Here is a 19622-nt window from a genome sequence, read left to right as displayed (position 1 = left end):
TGGGTTCCGTTTTCGGATGTTTTGGACCCCGAACTGCTGCGGGAGTTTCACCGTCGCCCTGCGCCTCGCCCTCCGGGTCGTCCCCGAGGCCGGTGTCGACACGCCGCTGGAGCCGCGCGTCAAGGGGGGGCACTGACAGCAGAGTATATTGGCAATTTACCAGAAACACCCGAGGTGCCTTAGTGATATTATAAACTGGTTACCAACATAAATAGAACAGTAAAAATAAATGTTTTTGTCATACCCATGGTATATAGTCTGATATACCACAGATTTCAATCAACCAGCATACAGGGCTTGAACCACCCAGTTTATAATGCAGATTAAATAATGCTGTAATTGAAACTTGTACACCCAATGTAGGCTACTGCCTTATAGGGCGGCACATAATTGGCCCAGCGTTGTCGGGGTTTGGCTGGGGTAGACTGTCATTGTAAATAATAATTTGCCTAGTTAAATAAAGGTTCAATAAAAAAAAAACAAGAATAAAAAGACGTAACATAGATGTTTTGATTAGTGCTATTGTCGATTCTTGGGATGTCCCTAACCTTAACCCCTACACTTACCCTAACCTTAAACCTTGCCATTTTAAATGTCAACTTCAATGGGGTAAGTTCAGAGTTGGTACGTCCCAAGGATTCCGGATAGCAAGGACCTTAATTTTGTGAAGCTATGTTGTGATTCTCACCAAATATGTTGTCTTCTCACACTATTCAAACCCCACAATAAACAGTTTAGGAAGCTCCCAGCCCATAGATCACGTATTGCATACAAATCATCTGAACATTGTGTCAGTACAAAACTCCACACATATTTTGGAATTTCTATGCATTGCTAATCAATATTGAGAAACAGCACACGTTTTTTCCACGATCTCGCACATCATCATCTTCTCTCTTTTGTGGCACCAATGTGAGGGCTCATGGCATGGGAAATGGTGTTGCAGTAGTCTACTGTGTGGTGCGGGAATAATGACAAGCGAACCTGGGGAGTTTTTTTGTTCAACTTGCCCTTAAAAAGGGAAGCGAACCGAACTCATACCACCTCTCGAGATGGTCTCAGTTCCGTTAGCTTCGGGGGCTCTTTTGAGGAGTCTGAGTTCTTTTGGCGTTCAAACTGCTCCAAAAAAAATAAGTGAACCTCACTGAGTACACACAAATTGTCTGAAAGGCACCAAGTGGGAAAACACTCCCACCACGATGCCGGCGTGATTTGGCCTACATACTTCTGGGTTGTACCATTTGATTAGTCTATTTCTTCTGCATCTGTTGGTACCAACCATTAAGCATTAGTTTGTGCGATTAACAGGGGCTGAGCTAGAGTGGTGTTTGTGTGACAAGGGTGGATCCCGAAGGGGCCCGAGGCCGAGCCTTTTTACAAAAACGTCTGTAGAGCCTGAATGGTTTCAGCTACAAACTATTAAAGGGTAGGTAGCATAAACATAACCACATGTAATATATGGATTTGCATTTATATACGCATCAAAACTCACAATGCAAAGTTACACCTCACCTTTCTATTTTGCGAGTTATTCTGAAGAATGCCCAAGTCATGTTGGAAAATGTTTTTCCGGGGTGAGATGTAATATGGAGGATCCGGCAATAATGTAAATGCAGAAATAATAACCTCAAATGTATAACTTAAAATTAATGATTAATGACTGCTGGTTTGAATTACATTTTAAGCCAACCAAATACTTTATGAATGTATTTTTACAAATCAACTTGCCAGGTTACTAGCTTAGCAGCCTGCTTACGTTAGCCTTACTAGCCAGCTAACGTTAGCCCTACCAGCCTGCTAATGTTACATTAGCAGTGCATGAGTCAGCCAGTTGCTATCAACACCTAGCTTACAGCTACATTTAAGTAAACCAAAGTTTTGAAAATACATAACGCCATCTAACCAGTTATCAAAGAATGTTAGCTTTATGCACTTATCTTAGCCAGCAAGCTAGCCAGCTAACGTTAGCTATTTAGCCAACTAGTTATTAGCCGAGCCAGCCAAGCCAACAACCCCGGTTATGGTCGGCAAGCGAGAGCCCAACTACTGGAGACCAGCTAGAACATAACTAACACATCACAACCAAAACAGAACCACAAATAGAGCAAGCAGGTATAATTTTCTCTTTTGTTTTGAGCCCACGGCAAGAAGGCACCAGAGCCTGCCATGCTAATGGGTTCCCACTAGATAACACAGCCACAAAGTCTGTGAAGAACACACTGCACGTGCCCCATCTGCTCCTTGTTTACATCACACTTTCTCGTGATTGGTGGATTGTAACTCACCAACGCCAACACTTGGTGTGGAAGGTAATTAAATGCTAGCATGGCTAGTGGCTAATGTTAGCCAGCTTGAGCTAGCTACAGAGTTAGCATATGAACGTGGTAGCAGAGAGTATATCCTCCATATGACGTTGAGAAATAGTGCATTGGGGGTAGCTTAGAAGAAATAATGTAATAAATATGTAATAACCCAAAAACATAACTATGTTTGTAATTATAGGTAACCAGATCGTGACTACAATTAAGTTACTAAGTCTTTGACTTCACTGTATTGTTACATTGGTAAGTAAAAACTCATGCTTCACACCCTTTAAAAGCTATCTATATTAGCTGAGAATCACAAACAATTTCTGTACTTAAAGGATTTATATACACTACTGTTCAACAGTTTGTGGTCACTTAGATTTTCTTTCAAAAACAAAGACATTTCTATTTTTTTACATTAAAATAACATCAAATTCATCAGAAATACAGTGTTGTAAATTATTATTGTAGCTGGAAACTACAGATTTTTTATATCTACATACAGTGCCTTGCAAAAGTATTCATCCCCCTTGGTGTTTTTCCTATTTTGTTGCATTACAACCTGTAATTTAAATTGATTTTTATGTGGATTTAATGTAATGGACATAGACAAAATAGTCCAAATTAGTGAAGTGAATTGAAAAAAGTACATGTTTTAAAAAATTCTAAAAAATAAAAACACTTAAAGTGGTGCGTGCATATGTATTCCCTCCCTTTACTATGAAGCCTCTAAGATCCGGTGCAACCAATTACCTTCAGAAGTCACATATTTAGTTAAATAAAGTCCACCTGTGTGCAATCTAAGTGTCACATGATCTCAGTATATATACACCTGTTCCGAAAGGCCCCAGAGTCTGCAACACCACTAAGCAAAGGGCACCACCAAGCAAGCGGCACCATGAAGACAAAGGAGCTCTCCAAACAGGTCAGGAAAAAAGTTGTAGAAAAGTACAAACTTTGAACATCCCACGGAGCACCATGACATCCTTTATTAAAAAATTGAAATAATATGGCACCAAAACAAACCTGACAAGAGAGGGCCGCCCACCAAAACTCACAGACCGGGCAAGGAGGGCATTAATCAGAGGCAACAAAGAGACCAAAGTTAACCCTGAAGAAGCTGCAAAGCTCCACAGTGGAGATTGGAGTATCTGTCCATAGGACCACTTTAAGCCGTACACTCCACAGTGCTGGGCTTTACGGAAGAGTGACCAGAAAAAAGCCATTGCTTAAAGAAAAAAATAAGCAAACACGTTTGGAGTTCGCCTAAAGGCATGTGGGAGATTCCCGAAACATATGGAAGAAGGTACTCTGGTCAGATGAGACTAAAATTTAGCTTTTTGGCCATCAAGGAAAATGCTATGTCTGGTGCAACACCTCTCATCACCCCGAGGATACCATCCCCACAGTGAAGCATGGTGGGGGCAGCATCATGCTGTGGGGATGTTTTTCATCGGCAGGAGCTGGGAACTGGTCAGAATTGAAGGAATGATGGATGGCGCTAAATACAGAGAAATTATTGAGGGAAATCTGTTTCAGTCTTCCAGAGATTTGAGACTGATACGGAGGTTCACCTTCCAGCAGGACAATGACCCTAAGCATACTGCGAAAGCAACACTCGAGTGGTTTAAGGGGAAACATTTAAATGTCTTGGAATGGCCTAGTCAAAGCCCAGACCTCAATCCAATTGAGAATCTGTGGATTGACTTAAATATTGCTCTACACCAGTGGAACCCATCCAACTTGAAGGACCTAGAGCAGTTTTGCCTTGAAGAATGTGCAAAAATCCCAGTGGCTAGATTTGCCAAGCTAATACCCCAAGAGACTTGCAGCTGTAATTGTTACAAAAGGTGTCTGTGCAAAGTACTTACTTAAGGGAGGGGTGAATAGTTATGCACGCTCAAGTTTTCCGTTTTTTGTCTTATTTCTTGTTTGTTTCACAATAAAAAATATTTTGAATCTTCAACGTAGTAGGCATGTTGTGTAAATCAATTGATACAACCCCCCCCAAAAATCCATTTTAATTCCAGGTTGTAAGGCAACAAAATAGGGAAAATGCCAAGGGGGGTGAATACTTTCACAGGCCACTGTAGGCGTACAGAGGTCCATTATCAGCAAACATCACTCCTGTGTTCCATTGGCACGTTGTGTTAACTAATCCAAGTTTATCATTTTAAAACGTGAATTGACCATTAGAAAACCCTTTTGCAATTATGTTAGCACAGCTGAAAGCAATAAAACTGGCCTCCTTTAGACTAGTTGAGTATCTGGAGCATCAGCATTTGTGGGTTCGATTATAGGCTCAAAATGGCCAGAAACAAAGAACTTCCTTCTGAAACTCGTCAGTCTTTTCTTGTTCTGAGAAATGAAGGCTATTCCATGCGAGAAATTGCCAAGAAACTGAAGATCTCATACAACGCTGTGTACTACCTCACAAGTCCTCAACTGGCAGCTTCATTAAATAGTACCCGCAAAACAGCAGTCTCAACATCAAGTGAAGAGGCGACTCCGGGATGCTGGCCTTCTAGGCAGAGTTGCAAAGTAAAAGCCATATCTCAGACTGGCCAATAAAAAGAAAAGATTAAGATGGGAAAAAGAACACAGACACTGGACAGAGGAACTCTGCCTAGAAGGCCAGCATCCCTGAGTCACCTCTTCACTGTTGAAGTTGAGACTGGTGTTTGGCAATTCCTTGCATGGAATAGCCTGCATTTCTCAGAACAAGAATAAACTGACGAGTTTCAGAACAAAGTTCAAACTACAATCGAACCCACACATGCTGATGCTCCAGATTTTTGAACTGTAGTGTAAATTAATTATCAGGTTTTTGTTTTGGCTGACCTTTTGTTTGTTATTGAGATTTGTCAATATAACTCATGAATGCAAGTCTTTATATCAGATTTGTATTCTACTTGTATCCCTGGTTGTGCTGAAAAAAAAAGTAAAATACTTAATTGTGAGCCTATATAAAGGGATTGACATGCAAATAAATGAAAGTCAGATAAATGAAAAGCCGATGTTTGCTGGAGTCTCAGGACTGATAGGGTTAAAGAGGAATGTATGTGAAAACACCTTTATACATATGGATCATTAAGTTAGATGGTTGCTTCGTCAGATAGAATTTGGTAGCAGGTGACAAACAAGATTACTGTATGTTGTGCTAAAAGAAAGTAAAATGTAGACCTCACCATAATCCCAAAATGCAGAGATGAACTCCCCCAGAAACTTCCACAGGGGAGAGGAAACTCAGGCAGTCATTATTGTGGTTACGCTGCCTTCATATACAGTACCAGTCAAAAGTTTGGACACACCTACTCATTCAAGGGTTTTTCTTTATTTTTACTATTTTCTACATAGAATAATAGTGAAGACATCAAAACTATGAATTAACACATATGGAATCAAGTAGTAGCCACCCTTTGCCTTGATGACAGCTTTGCACGCTCTTGACATTCTCTCTCAAAAGAATATTGTGATTTGTTTAACACTTTTTTGGTTACTACATGATTCCATATGTATTGTTTCATTTTTTTGATGACCTCACTATTATTCTACAATGTATAAAATAGTCCAAATAAAAACTCCTTCAATGAGTAGGTGTGTCCAAATGTTTGACTGGTAATGTACGTAAAGACTGCCACTTTATTTTCTTTCTACTTGCAAAGTGGGCAATGATATCTAGGACATCCAAGAGTAGTGCGGAGCCTACTTACACTTTCCATTTTAATCCAGTTACATGGGCACTCAATATATACATTTCGATTTCAGGGCAAATGGAGAGACACCAATTGTTCATTCAACTTTTTCAGGCCTTAGCCTCCTTGCTAGTTTTCCAAGTACCTGAACTAGAAGGGCTCCTAAAGAAGAAACCATTAGGATTTGTAACAAAAATTAAAAGTCCGATATGCTTTACATTTGAATATGTGTAAAGAGCCATATATTACATTTACAATGATACTCTTTTTCTGACTATATTGGTGGGAACCAGTGATTTTTTAAATGTATTTTGGGGTAACTAGTGCAGTAGTGGATATCTGACGACAGGCTTTTTTCAAGCAGCAGCACTATCTGATTAATACTTGAGCACGAATCCACTACTGAATCATCTCCCATTCTCAGCTCTCTCAGACATTCTTCCATTACTGCAAAGTATGATATCCTTTGACATGCAATCTCCCTCCTATATCCTCAATGAGGTTGGGAGTTAGCTACATTCTCACATTCACACAATGTATCCCATCAAAACACATTCTTGTGTATGCTGAGTGACCTCTATACAGTACTCACTTGCAAGACAAAACACATTATGCAGCGGGGTATTTCATCTTACACTGTAATAAAACATCCTCTTGTCTTCACAGAACAATGATGGCAGAAAATGAGTAACATTCACACAATTCAGAGCTGCCCAGATTAATTTAGTGGGGAGTTGTATGCGATTTGCTTTGTGTTCTTAGAGTGGTTCTTAGAATAACAAATTAATATCTTTAAATAGACTTGTTCAGCTTTGGCTAAAGGTTGATTATCAAATCAAAACTAAGGTCATGATAATGATGAAAAAATCACCAATTTACTAAATTGCAATTCCGACTGAGCCCAACCCAGGCTGCCATGACATGATTACATCATCTGTCTTTCATGCGCAGCCACATTCATTGCGTGAATATTTCTTGAGGCTATCTTAACTGTTTTTCCTCTTTAATGATATGGCACACAGGTGTTAATATTTTATTTATTTAAGAACCACATCATTTGTTATTCTTCTCCTTGTTAATGCTGCTTAGCATGCATATCATCTTATGTGGGTGTTCCAGGGGCTCAGTCATCCAAAGACGGCTATTTGCATTTCCAGCCCCTTCCTCAGTCTCCACTCCCATGTGCTATTCCACAGGGAATCTGGACCATGAACACAACCAGAGTGTTGTAAATTAATTTTGGGGTTAAAATGGGGGTTAAAATGGCCAAAACATTTTATACAAGAAGTGAGATATTAGCCAATTAAAGAAAACAATGCCCTCTCTCTACTGAAATGGTTTAACATTTGGAAGTGGAGCAAACCAAAGAAGTAAACCTATTTCTCAATCAGTTTAATTTTCTTTAGTAGCAGGAGGGGCATTGTTTAAAGCCATTAAACTGTGCAACTGTTTTAAAATCACCATTGGCCTCATGGTGAAATCTCGGAATGTTTCCTTCCTCTCCGACAACTTAGTTAGGTAGGAAGGACGCCTGTATCTTTGTAGTGATTATGGGTATTTATACACCATCCAAAGTGCAATGAATAGGGCTTGGTGAAGTTATTAATTGCACTTTGGATGGTGTATAAATATCCACAGTCACTACAAAGAGACAGGCGTCCTTCCTACTCAGTGAGTTAGGCGTCCTTCCTGACTCACTGAGTACCACTCTTCATATTTTCAAGCATGGTGGTGGCTGCATCATGGTATGGGTATGCTTGTTATCGGCAAGGACTGGGTAGTTTGTTAGGATAAAAAGAAACGCAATAAAGCTAAGCACAGGCAAAACTCTAGTTCAGTCTGCTTTCCAACTGACACTGGGAGACAAATTCATCTTTCAGCAGGACAATAACCTAAAGCACAAGGTCAAATATACACTGGAGTTGCCTAGTTACAATTTTGACATGAATTGGCTTGAAAATCTATGGCAAGACATGACAGAGCTTGAAGAATATTTTTAATAATAATTAGCAAATATTGTAAAATCCAGGTGAGCAAAGCTATTAGAGACTTACCCCCCAAAAAACTCACAGTTGTAATCGATGCTAAAGGTGATTCTTACATGTATTGACTCAGGGATGTGAAAACTTACACTATATATAAAAAAGTATGTGGACACCCATTCAAATTAGTGGATTCGGCTATTTCAGCCACACCGGTTGCTGACAGGTTTATAAAATCCAGCACACAGCAATGCAATCACCATAGACAAACATTGGCAGTAGAGTGGCCTTACTGAAGAGCTCAGTGACTTTCAACGTGGCACCGTCATAGGATGCCAGCTATCCAATAAGTCAGTTTGTACAATTTTAGTCCTGCTAGAGCTTCCCTGGTCAACTGTAAGTGCTGTTATTGTGAAGTGGAAACGTCTAGGAGCAACAACGGCTCAGCCATGAAGTGGTAGGCCACACAAGCTCACAGAATGGGTCCGCGGAGTGCTGAAGTGCATCTGTCCTCGGTTGCAACACTCACTACTGAGTTCCAAACTGCCTCTGGAAGCAACGTCAGCACGAGAAATGCTCGTCGGGAGCTTCATGAAATGGGTTTCATTGGCCGAGTAGCCGCACACAAGACTAAGATCACCATGCACAATGCCTAGCGTCGGATGGAGTGGTGTAAAGCTCACTAGCATTGGATCATTCCATTTCACAGTCTGGCAGTCCGATGGACGAATCTGCGTTTGGTGGAAGCCAGGAGAACGCTACCTGCCCAATGCATAGCACCAACTGTAAAGTTTGGTGGAGGAGGAATAATGGTCTGGGGCTGTTTTTCATGGTTTGGGTTAGGCCCCTTAGTTCCAGTGAAGGGAAATATTAACGCTACAGCATACAATGATTCTGATTCTAGACGATTCTGTCCTTCCAACTTTGTGGCAACAGTTTGGGGAAGGCCCTTTCCTGTTTCAACATGACAATGCCCCCATGCACAAAGCGAGGTCCATACAGAAATGTCGAGATTGGTGTGGTAGAATTTTCTATAGTTATTTTTTTTAAATGTAATTGTATTTTTATTGAATATCCGAAACATACAATATACTTGCAGTGAAGCCGCTCAACAACTACATCATACCAGTCATCCAACAGACTCCCATTCAGAGCGACACACAGAAGCATCCAAGGTCAATGCCCTGCTCAAGGGCATGTTGACCAATCTACCACCAGGCCAGAAATGTGAACCCAAACCCTCCAAGATCCCCCCACAGTTTCCCAATAGCTGTCCCTCAACCATTCGAGACCCCACCCACAGTTCCCCCCCAATAATAAAAATAAAAATGATAATTAATTCCATTCCACAACCAAAAGAACACCGCAATGCACCAACAACCAAGAGAATGAACTAAAGAGGAAAAAGAAAAAGACAGAAGAAAACTGCAAACAATGCAAAAACATTTATATATATATATATATGTATATATATATATATATATATATATATATACATATATATATATATAAATGTTTTTGCATTGTTTGCAGTTTTTTGCATTGTTTACACACACAAACTTAGCCAAATACATTTAATCATAGTGAAAATTCCCTGTCTTAGGTCAGTTAGGATCACCACTTTATTTTAAGAACGTGAAATGTAAGAAAAATAGTAGAGAGAATTAATTATTTCAGCTTTTATTTCTTTCATCACATTCCCAGTGGGTCAGAAGTTTACATACACTCAATTAGTATTTGGTAGCATTGCCTTCAAATTGTTTAACTAGGGTCAAATGTTTAGGGTATCCTTCCACAAGCTTCCCATTCCTCCTGACAGAGCTGGTGTAACTGAGACAGATTTGTAGGTCTCCTTGCTCGCACAAACTTTTTCAGTTCTGCTCACACATTTTCTATAGGATTGAGGTCAGGGCTTTATGATGGCCACTCCAATACCTTGACTTTGGTGTCCTTAAGCCATTTTGCCACAACTATGGAAGTATGCTTGGGGTCATTGTCCATACGGAAGAACCTTTTGCGACCAAGCTTTAACTTCCTGACTGATGTCTTGAGATGTTGCTTCAATATATCCACATACTTTTTCTTCCTCATGATGCCATCTGTTTTGTGAAGTGCACCAGCCCCTCCTGCAGCAATGTACCTACACAACATGATGCTGCCACCCCCATGCTTCACGGTTGGGATGGTGATCTTCGGCTTGCAAGCCTCCACCTTTTTCCCCCAAACATAACGATGGTCATTGTGGCCAAACAGTTCTATTTTTGTTTCATCAGACCAGAGGACATTTCTCCAAAAAGTACAATATTTGTCCCCATGTGCAGTTGCAAACCGTAGTCTGGCTTTTTTATGGTCATTTTGGAGAAGTGGCTTCTTCCTTGCTGAGCGGCCTTTCAGGTTATGTCGATATAGGACTCGTTTTACTGTGGATATAGATACTTTTGTACCTGTTTCCTCCAGCATCTTCACAAGGTCCTTTGCTGTTGTTCTGGGATTGATTTGCACTTTTTGCAGCAAAGTACGTTCATCTCTAGGAGACAGAACATGTCTACTTCCTGAGCGGTATGATGGCAGCGTGGTCCCATGGTGTTAATACTTGCATACTATTGTTTGTACAGATGAATGTGGTACCTTCAGGTGTTTGGAAATTGCTCCCAAGGATGAACCAGACTTGTGGAGGTCTACAATTTTTTTTCTGAGGTCTTGGCTGATTTATTTAGATTTTTTCATGATGTCAAGCAAAGAGGCAATGAGTTTGAAGGTAGGCCTTGAAATACATCCACAGGTACACCTCCAATTGACTCAAATTATGTCAACTAGCCTATCAGAAGCTTTTAAAGCCATGACATCATTTTCTGGAATTTTCCAAGCTGTTTAAAGGCACAGTCAACTTAGTGTATTTAAACTTCTGACCCACTGGAATTGTGATACCGTGAATTATAAGTGAAATAATCTGTCTGTAAACAATTGTTGGAAAAATTACTTGTGTCATGCACAAAGTAGATGTACTAACCGACTTGTCAAAACTGTAGTTTGTTAACTGTAGTTTTAATGACTCCAACATAATTGTATGTAAACTTCTGACTTGAACTGTATATATAAAGATATTTTTTATTTTATACAAAAAATTAAACAAAGGACATCAAGGACATCTAAAATCATAATAGCAATGCCAACTGTATAAGTTTGTGTGCATGTCTGGCACTATTACATGTGTGTGTGTGTTCTTGTATGCGTTTATTTGAATGAGAGTGTGTGTATATGCATGTGTACAAACACTTGCACTGCATCAGCCTCAGGCAAACCGGCATTAGTTGTAAAAACACTGCCCCTCAGTGTCATTCAAACTTACTTTTTATTATGTTTTATTTTTACTTTAAAAACTTTTATCTTTGACTATCATTCTATCTCCTGCACAGCAACTCCACTCCCACTTGTCTCCAATTCCACATCCCAACCCTCAGCTTCCCTCAGCTCATCTATCTCTGCTGGTCACCCACTTCGGGTTTCTACGCAACACTTATCTTTCAACTATGCTGTGATGTTTAACGTACAATTTCAATCTATCTAATCGAATAGAATCCACAGATTGCGAGTTGAAGATACATACTTTTACTATGAGTATTAGTGTATTAGTAATTGACTGACCCGGTCTCTCCAGATCTCCTAACAGTACTATTTCTAGGGTCAATTTTAGATCAATGTTATGTATTTTCAGCCATTCCTGAACCTGAGACCAGAAACAGGCTACATGAGGGCAATACCAAAATAAATGGTCTATTGATTCTGTATCCTCACAACAAAATCTGCAAAGCTTTGATGATTTTATGCTCCAAATATTCAACATTTTGTTGGTGGCAAGAATGATATATAATAATTTTAGCTGAAAAGCACAAAGTCTTGAATCTTGTGTTGTTTTACATATATACTCATCAACTCTGTACCATGGAATCGCACATCAAAAATCTCTTCCCAACTATTTTGCAATCTGTATTGCACAGTTGTCAACATCCTGGTCCTCAAATGAAACTGATATACCTTCCTATTTATGCTATTTTTATTCCTCTGCCAGTTCTCCTCCTTTATATTGGGCAGACAGACCAGTTCCCTACCTCCTCCCGCTGCCACCTGCATTTTTGGGGTAATGCTGTAATCAATTGGTTGTACTCTTGGATTGAGCAGACCTTCCCGTACAATTCTGATAACTCCATGAAGGACATAACCATCCCAATTTACAATATCATTTCAGAACAAAATACCCTTTTCAAACATCTTTCCCATAAATACAGGTATTTTATCAACCAGCACATTTGAGTTCAGCCATCATATTTGTTGTGTAGAAGATCTTGACTGGCCTGCACAGAGCCATGACCCCAACTCTTTGGGATGAATTGGAATGCCGACTGCGAGCCATGCCTAATCTCCCAACATCAGTGCCTGACCTCACTAATGCTCTTGTGGCTGAATGGAAGCAAGTCCCAGCAGCAATGTTCCAACATCTAGTGGACAGCCTTCCCAGAAGAGTGGAGGCTGTTATAGCAACAAAGGGGGGACCAACTCCATATTAATGTCCATGATCTTAGAATGAGATGTTCAACAAGCAGGTGTCCACGTTCTTTTGGCCATGTGGTGTATGTAAATTATACTGAACAATAATATAAACGCAACATGTAAATTGTTGGCCCCATGTTTCATGAGCTGAAATAAAAGATCCCAGATATTTTCCATATGCACAAAAAGCTTATGTTTCTCAAATTTTGTTCACAAATTTGTTTACATCACTGCTAATGAGCATTTCTCCTTTGCCAAGATAATCCATCCACCTGACAGGTGTAGCATATCAAGAAGCTGATTAAACATCATGATCATTACACATGTGCACCTTGTGTTGGGGACAAAAAAAGGCCACTCTAAAATGTGCCGTTTTATCACACAATATGATGCCACAGATGTCTCAAATTTTTAGGGAGTGTGGAATTGGCATGCTGACTGCAGAAATGTCCACCAGAGCTGTTGCCAAAGAATTGAATGTTCATTTCTCTACCATAAGCCGCCTCCAATGTCGTTGGTAGTCTGTCCAACCGGCCTCACAACCGCAGACCGAGTGTAACCACTCCAGCCCAGGACCTCCACATCCAGCTTCTTCACCTGCGGGATCGTCTGAGACCAGCCACCTGGACAGCTGATGAAACTGAGGTGCTTTTATGTCTGTAATAAAACCCTTTTGTGGGGAAAATTCTGATTGGCTGGGCCTGCCTCCCCAGTGGGTGGCCTGGCTCCCAAGTGGGTCGGTCTATGCCCTCCCAGTCCCACACATGGCTGTGCCCCTGCCCAGTCATGTGAAATCCATAGATTAGGGCCTAATGAATTCATTTCAATTGACTGATTTCCTTATATGAACTGTATCTCAGTAAAATCAGTATACATATTTCTGCATTTAATTTTCAATAAATTAGCAGAAATGTCTAAAAACAAAATTTCACTTTGTCATTATGAGGCATTGTGTGGAAAAGTATTTAATACATTTTAAATTCACGCTGTAACAGAACACAATTTGGAACAAGTCAAGGGGTATGAGTAGTTTCTTAAGGCATTTTATATGACATTATTTGTAGGTAGGCATAAACTCCTATCATAGCCACCAGGATTTGGTACAAGTTTTTGGCCCTTTATGCTCGATGACTGAGGTGTGGTCACAGTAAGGTGACTGCGAACAACAACACTAATAACAATGACAACAACAACAATAACAGACAAGGAGACATGGAGAGACGACACAAACCCGGGCAGTGACTGATAAGCATGAAAAACAAACTAGGCAGTTATTAGCCCACCAGCTAGTGGAGCCCTGGTTCAACATGGCTGCCAGGAGGAGGTTTTTCAGGAGAAGAAGGTGTTACTGTGTGTTTCTTCTCCTTTTGGCCAATAGCAGTAGGAGGAAGGTTGGGGGTAGACTGCAAAACTCCTCCAGAGCTAAGCCGAGGTGGGCAGGGGATAATCGCTTGACCAATTAAGCTAGAGGAGTCCTCTGAATTGTTGGGGGAAAGGGGGACTAAATCTGTGCATGATTTTGTAAAAGTACACAGCTCTTTTTTTTATGGAGACTATATACACGAGAGCGTGATGCAGCAGTGCATGGTGTATAATATAAGACAAGCATTCTGAAAGACAGTCTTGAGTTTTTTTTTAAAGTTGAATAGAGTGGATATTGGATATGATGTATCAGCGTGGTGAGTACCCTGTCGAAAGCTTGAGTGTCTAAAATGCCAGGGAGGCTCACAACTCTTTGCAGCAGAGACCCTGACTAAATGAAAACTCCAGGGAAACAAAGAACCCACACTTTCTGACAAAGACTTGGTCAAACAAACTCAACCACTTTAACAGCACAGTTGGTACACAACAATCCCACAACTCCCCCCGACTAGACAGAAATCAGTGAAACAATTTGTGTGCAAGACACAAAACAACATACAAGCCCAAAGCTCAGATGTTGATACTCACCCCTCTTTTCCAACACAACCAAACCATCTGTCATTGGAAATACACTGAGGAAGACTGGTGCAGGTTGTCACCTTTTTCATGTTCTCTTTGCACTTAAAAGTACTATGCATCCTGCCTTAATTCACCACGGTGTATATAGCTGCAGTTTTTGAGGTTAAGGTCTATACTTGAGCAATGTACATTATTATATCATTTAAGTTTCAAATTGATAGGGTTATAAGTTGATGTGTAAAGTTTCAACCCTTGGGTGTGATTAAAAGAACCAAACAAAACAGAGAACGTACCCAAAGAAAGAAACAGGAACGATGGACGAGCAAAAGATGGCCCAATGCAACAGCCCACAATTTCACACGTTTTTCCCCAAACACATGAACCCATACTGTCACTGTTGCCACATTAATTTACCCCAATGGGCACTTCTTGATTAAATATTAATTTCTCCCCTCCTCCACCTCATCAATACCTATCGACTGTTACTAGGATAGCAATTTAAAGTCACCCACGGCAAATTCACTCCTTGATTTGTTGTGTTGATGTGTGGGTTTTGAGTCGTGCTGCAGGGATTGGCCTCTTCCATTAGTGTTTATCAGAGAGAGGGCGAAACCACGCGAGAGAGAGAGAGAGAAGCACAGTTCTGAGGGAACACAGGAAGCTGCCTGGCTGTCTATTTTGGGGCCCTGTTGCCACTCAGTCTGCCTTTGAGGCCTCGGCAGCGTCGTCACATTAAGATCCCTCCATTTCAGGATCTCACACAGCCTTTGATGTGGCTCTTTGTGCATGCACAAACAGGAGACTCAAGCACTCCCTTGGCATTCACCACCTATAAGGGTATCTTCCTGTAGAGCAGGGTTTGGTCTGTTAAGGACACTGTTATTAGAGGGAGCTGCACAAACTATTGAATAATTGAAATGTACCGGCTAATATTTCATTGCTGAACATTTCAAATGGAATTTTCTTCATCATCTACTTGATCAAAAATGGTTTACAGTAAATATTCTCTTTCCTTGTTGCTTCCTTGCTGCTTGCTTGATGTGTGTGGACACACACACACACACACACAAGCATATACACACGTATATCCTTTAACATATAAAAATACACAAACATTTATGACAAAATTAATATATCTGCACCGGCAGAAAGGAAGTGGTCAAGCAATGTTTCACACTGTTTCAAAATGCAAGAGCCCCCACAGAAAAGGCCCATGTCAGCAATGACATAGACATATCCAGGCTACTTACGAATGAGAGGCACACTGGCGTTGGCCCTTCCCAGGATGTTGGCAGCGACACACGTGTAGTTACCATAGCGATCCTCTGTCATGTTGGTCACTGTGAGGACTGATCTGGAGCTGAGGTTCTTGATGTCAATCCCCTGTCCCTTGTTAATCCTGAAATAGAACGGACTACAAATAAAGCTTTCCTTTTCTGAAAATGTCAAGTAGGAAGAGGTGAGTCAAGGAGGGAGAAAATATTTATCAACCACAAATAGGGTCTCTACAGTACGTCATCATCCTCTTCAATACATCCATTTATCCTTTGGCTGGGCTTATGTCTTTGAGTGTTGTTTTGAAGGACTGCCACAGCGTGATAGAGATAACCCTAAGAGTAAGTGTGAACTAGAAGTATGTCACTTATTATTGGCATTCAATGTATAATTGCATGACATGTTCACCATTATTCCTTTCTAATCAGTTTCTTTAGTTTTTTTTTCTTCTGGTGCATACTATTAACAATCTGAGGAGGTAGGGTGAGATATCTAAGATATGATCTACAAGTTAGCCATTATTTAAACTAAATTACCTAAAATATTGAAAATGTCCAGGGAGAAGACAGGGACGACTCCTATTTTGGAAGCGCAGTGGCCTCCTGTATGTGCACTTGCGTAGTTTGACTGGCTCACAGTGGCACTCAGAGTTGAAACGCTATGTGTGACCTTATGTCCAGCAAATCTCTGAGCATCTGTTGTTCTCTCTCCCACTGCGATTTCCTCAAATGTTAGTTGAACATTCACTGATAATCTCGGTGGGAGTCTGGGAGCATGCTTGCTTCTCCTCCAGAACGCCACAAAACAAGCATCACTGTCTCTGCCAGAGCAAACGCATTTCTCTTTCAACACCATGAACAGTGAAGCCTCAAAAGAAAGATTTTACTGTCAAAACTGTCTCATTATTTCCGATGCAGACAAACCAGCGGCATGACTGCATTCATACTATAGTGACATCCACACACAGCTAAATGCACTGTGGTGGCACTTAACATCTGGGAACACTGAGTGCTGCCTAGCATATAGAAACATCCATGCTCTACCATAATGGAGCACACACATCCATAATGTCTTTAAGACCTCTTTATAACTATCAATGTGTCAAGAAAAATGACTTTTCATGTTAAAAGGCTCAAACGTAGAGCTAGGTTTAGGATTAAATAAACACTAGAATCATGGCAATGTGCCTCCTTAGCAATTTAAATAAATTGAATCCACCCTATAATTACAATTAGCACAGTGTGAACTGATGATTGAAATTGTGCTCACTAGGAGTGGGTAAATGATGGGTAATGGGAGTAATTTGGTTTCTAAATTCAAGAACAGCCACTTGAATCTACACTGATTGATGTATGTGCTGAGAATGTTTCTAGCTCATTGATGAGCTAGGCAAACATTTCATTAGAATGCAAGGTGAGGATGTAGTCAACATTACTTTTCTTATTGGATTATTTCTACCTGCCAGGGCCAGACTAGAGACAGTTAGTGCCAGACTAAAACATTGTTAACACATTTACTATATGGTGATGTTTGTCATGTGTAAAGAAGTCAAAGATGCTTCAGAACACGCTATACCCTCATTGCATAATGGATCGAACCAATGGAACTACTTGAGTTCTAATGGTTGGCAACAAGTGTGCATCCAACTCTATAAACACAAATAACATTTATTTCCATGGCGAATGATGCAGAGCAATTTGTTTCTCTAACCTTTTCTCTCCCTTGTACCACTCAAATGATGGTGTGGGTACAGCTGCAGCCTCACACCTCAGCAGAGCTGTGCGTCCCAGGCCGACTCCATGGCTTTTCATCTCGTGGATGGCTGGGGCAACTGAAATGAAGAAGAAATAAAAATGTTATAAGGAGGAAACACTATGATATTGAAATACATTAAATAAAAGCCACTTTCCCCAGCTTGAATGTAGTACTGGAAAATGGCTTTGGTCCAGTTAGGTGTAACAGGTGAGAAAGGCTTGAAACTTAAAAGACAAAACTAGGGTTGCAAAGGGAGACTATATTACTGGAAACTTAAAAAATGTCCGCATTGACTGACCTTCATGTCCTAAAGTAATGATGTACTGTCGATTCTCTTTGCTTATTTGAGCTGTTCTTGCTATAATATGGACTTGGTATTTTACCAAAGAGGGCTATCTTCTGTATACCACCCCTAACTTGTCACAACACAACTGATTGGCTCAAACGCATTAAGAAGGAAAGAAATCAACAAATTAACTTTTAACATGGCACACCTGTTAATTGAAATGCATTCCAGGTGACTACCTCCTGAAGCTGGTTGAGAGAATGCCAAGAGTGTGCAAAGCTGTCATCAATGCAAAAGTTAGCTACTTTGAAGAATATATTTAGATTTGTTGAGTACATGATCTGAGTACACGTCCTTGTAATTGGTCTTGTGAATGTTGACCTGTTAAAAGGTCTTGCTCATATTTGATACGGAGAGCGTGATCACACAGTCGTCCGGAACAGCTGGTGCTCTAATGTATGCTTCAGTGTTGCTTGCCTCGAAGCGAGCATAAAAGGCACTTAGCTTGTCTGGTAGGCTCGCGTCACTGGGCAGCTCACGGCTGGGTTTAGCTTTGTAGTACGTAATAGTTTACAAGCCCTGCCACATCGGACAAGCATCAGAGCCGGTGTAGCAGGATTCAATCTTAGTCCTGTATTGACGCTTTGCCTGTTTGATGGTTCGTCTCAGGGCATAGCGGGATTTCTTATAAGCGTCCAGACTAGTGTCCCGCTCCTTGAAAGTGGCAGCTCTAGCCTTTAGCTCGGTGCGGATGTTGCCTGTAATCCATGGCTTCTGGTTGGGATATGCATGTACGGTCACTGTGGGGACAACGTCGTCGATGCACTTATTGATGAAGCCGGTGACTGAGGTGGTATACTCCTCAATGCCATTGGATGAATCCCGGAACATATTCCAGTCTGTGCTAGCAAAACAGTCCTGTAGCGTAGCATCCGCGTCATCTGACCACTTCTGTATTGAGCAAGTCACTGGTACTTCCTGGTTTAGTTTTTGCTTGTAAGCAGGAATCAGGAGGATAGAATTATGGTCAGATTTGCCAAATGGAGGGTGAGGGAGAGCTTTGCATGCATCTCTGTGTGTGGCATAAAGGTGGTCTAGAGTTTTTTTTTACCCTCTGGTCGCACATGTGACATGCTGGTAGAAATTAGGTAAAACAGATTTAAGTTTGCCTAAATTGAAGTCCCTAGCCACTAGGAGCGCCGCTTCTGGATGAGCATTTCCTTGTTTGCTTATGGCCTTATACAGCTCATTGAGTGCGGTCTTAGTGCCAGCATTGGTTTGTGGTGGTAAATAGACGGCTACGAAAACTATAGATAAAAACTCTCTTGGTAGACAGTGTGGTCTACATCTTACCACTCTACCTCAGGCGAGCAATACTCGAGACTTCCTTAATATTTGACATCGTGCACCAGCTGTTATTGACAAATAGACACACACCCCCACCCCTCGTCTTACCAGACGTTGCTGTTCTGTCCTGTCGATGCATGGAAAACTCAGCCAACTGTATATTGTCCATGTCGTCTCAGTGAAACATAATATATTACAGTTTTTAATGTCCCGTTGGTAGGATAGTCTTGAATGTAAATCATCCAGTATGGATGGTCGAGGCGTGTGACCCACTCGCCAACGAATTTTCACAAAGCAGCCGATCTCCGCCCCCTGTATTTCCGTCTTTATTTAACGCGAATGACGGGGATTTGGGCCTGGTCTCGGAGAAGGAGTATATCCTTCACTGGCCCTCTGTGTGGCCTTATCGCATGTAAAATATATAAAATAATAGGTCATTATCAATAAAGGGATTGTTAAATAAAAGTTATAACTATTTGGTTTTAAT

The 19622-nt window shown here is 40.8% G+C and overlaps 1 protein-coding gene across 3 annotated transcripts in view; it reads right to left on the bottom strand.

The window, feature by feature from the left end:
* negr1 (neuronal growth regulator 1) overlaps nt 1–19622 on the bottom strand; it is a 399034-nt gene that overhangs the window by 100312 nt on the left and 279100 nt on the right. For all 3 annotated transcript variants that reach the window (XM_029706299.1, XM_029706300.1, XM_029706301.1), the window contains exons 5-6: nt 17458–17578; nt 15723–15871 (exon numbers count right to left, since the gene is read on the bottom strand). In XM_029706299.1, the coding sequence (XP_029562159.1) occupies nt 15723–15871; nt 17458–17578 (270 nt within the window). The remainder of the gene's footprint in view (nt 1–15722; nt 15872–17457; nt 17579–19622) is intronic.

Source organism: Salmo trutta, chromosome 22 (assembly GCF_901001165.1).
Source record: "Salmo trutta chromosome 22, fSalTru1.1, whole genome shotgun sequence".
NCBI classification, from domain to species: domain Eukaryota; kingdom Metazoa; phylum Chordata; class Actinopteri; order Salmoniformes; family Salmonidae; genus Salmo; species Salmo trutta.
The sequence above is the reverse complement of the archived record's forward strand: the minus strand, read 5'-3'. Positions and strand labels throughout refer to the sequence as shown.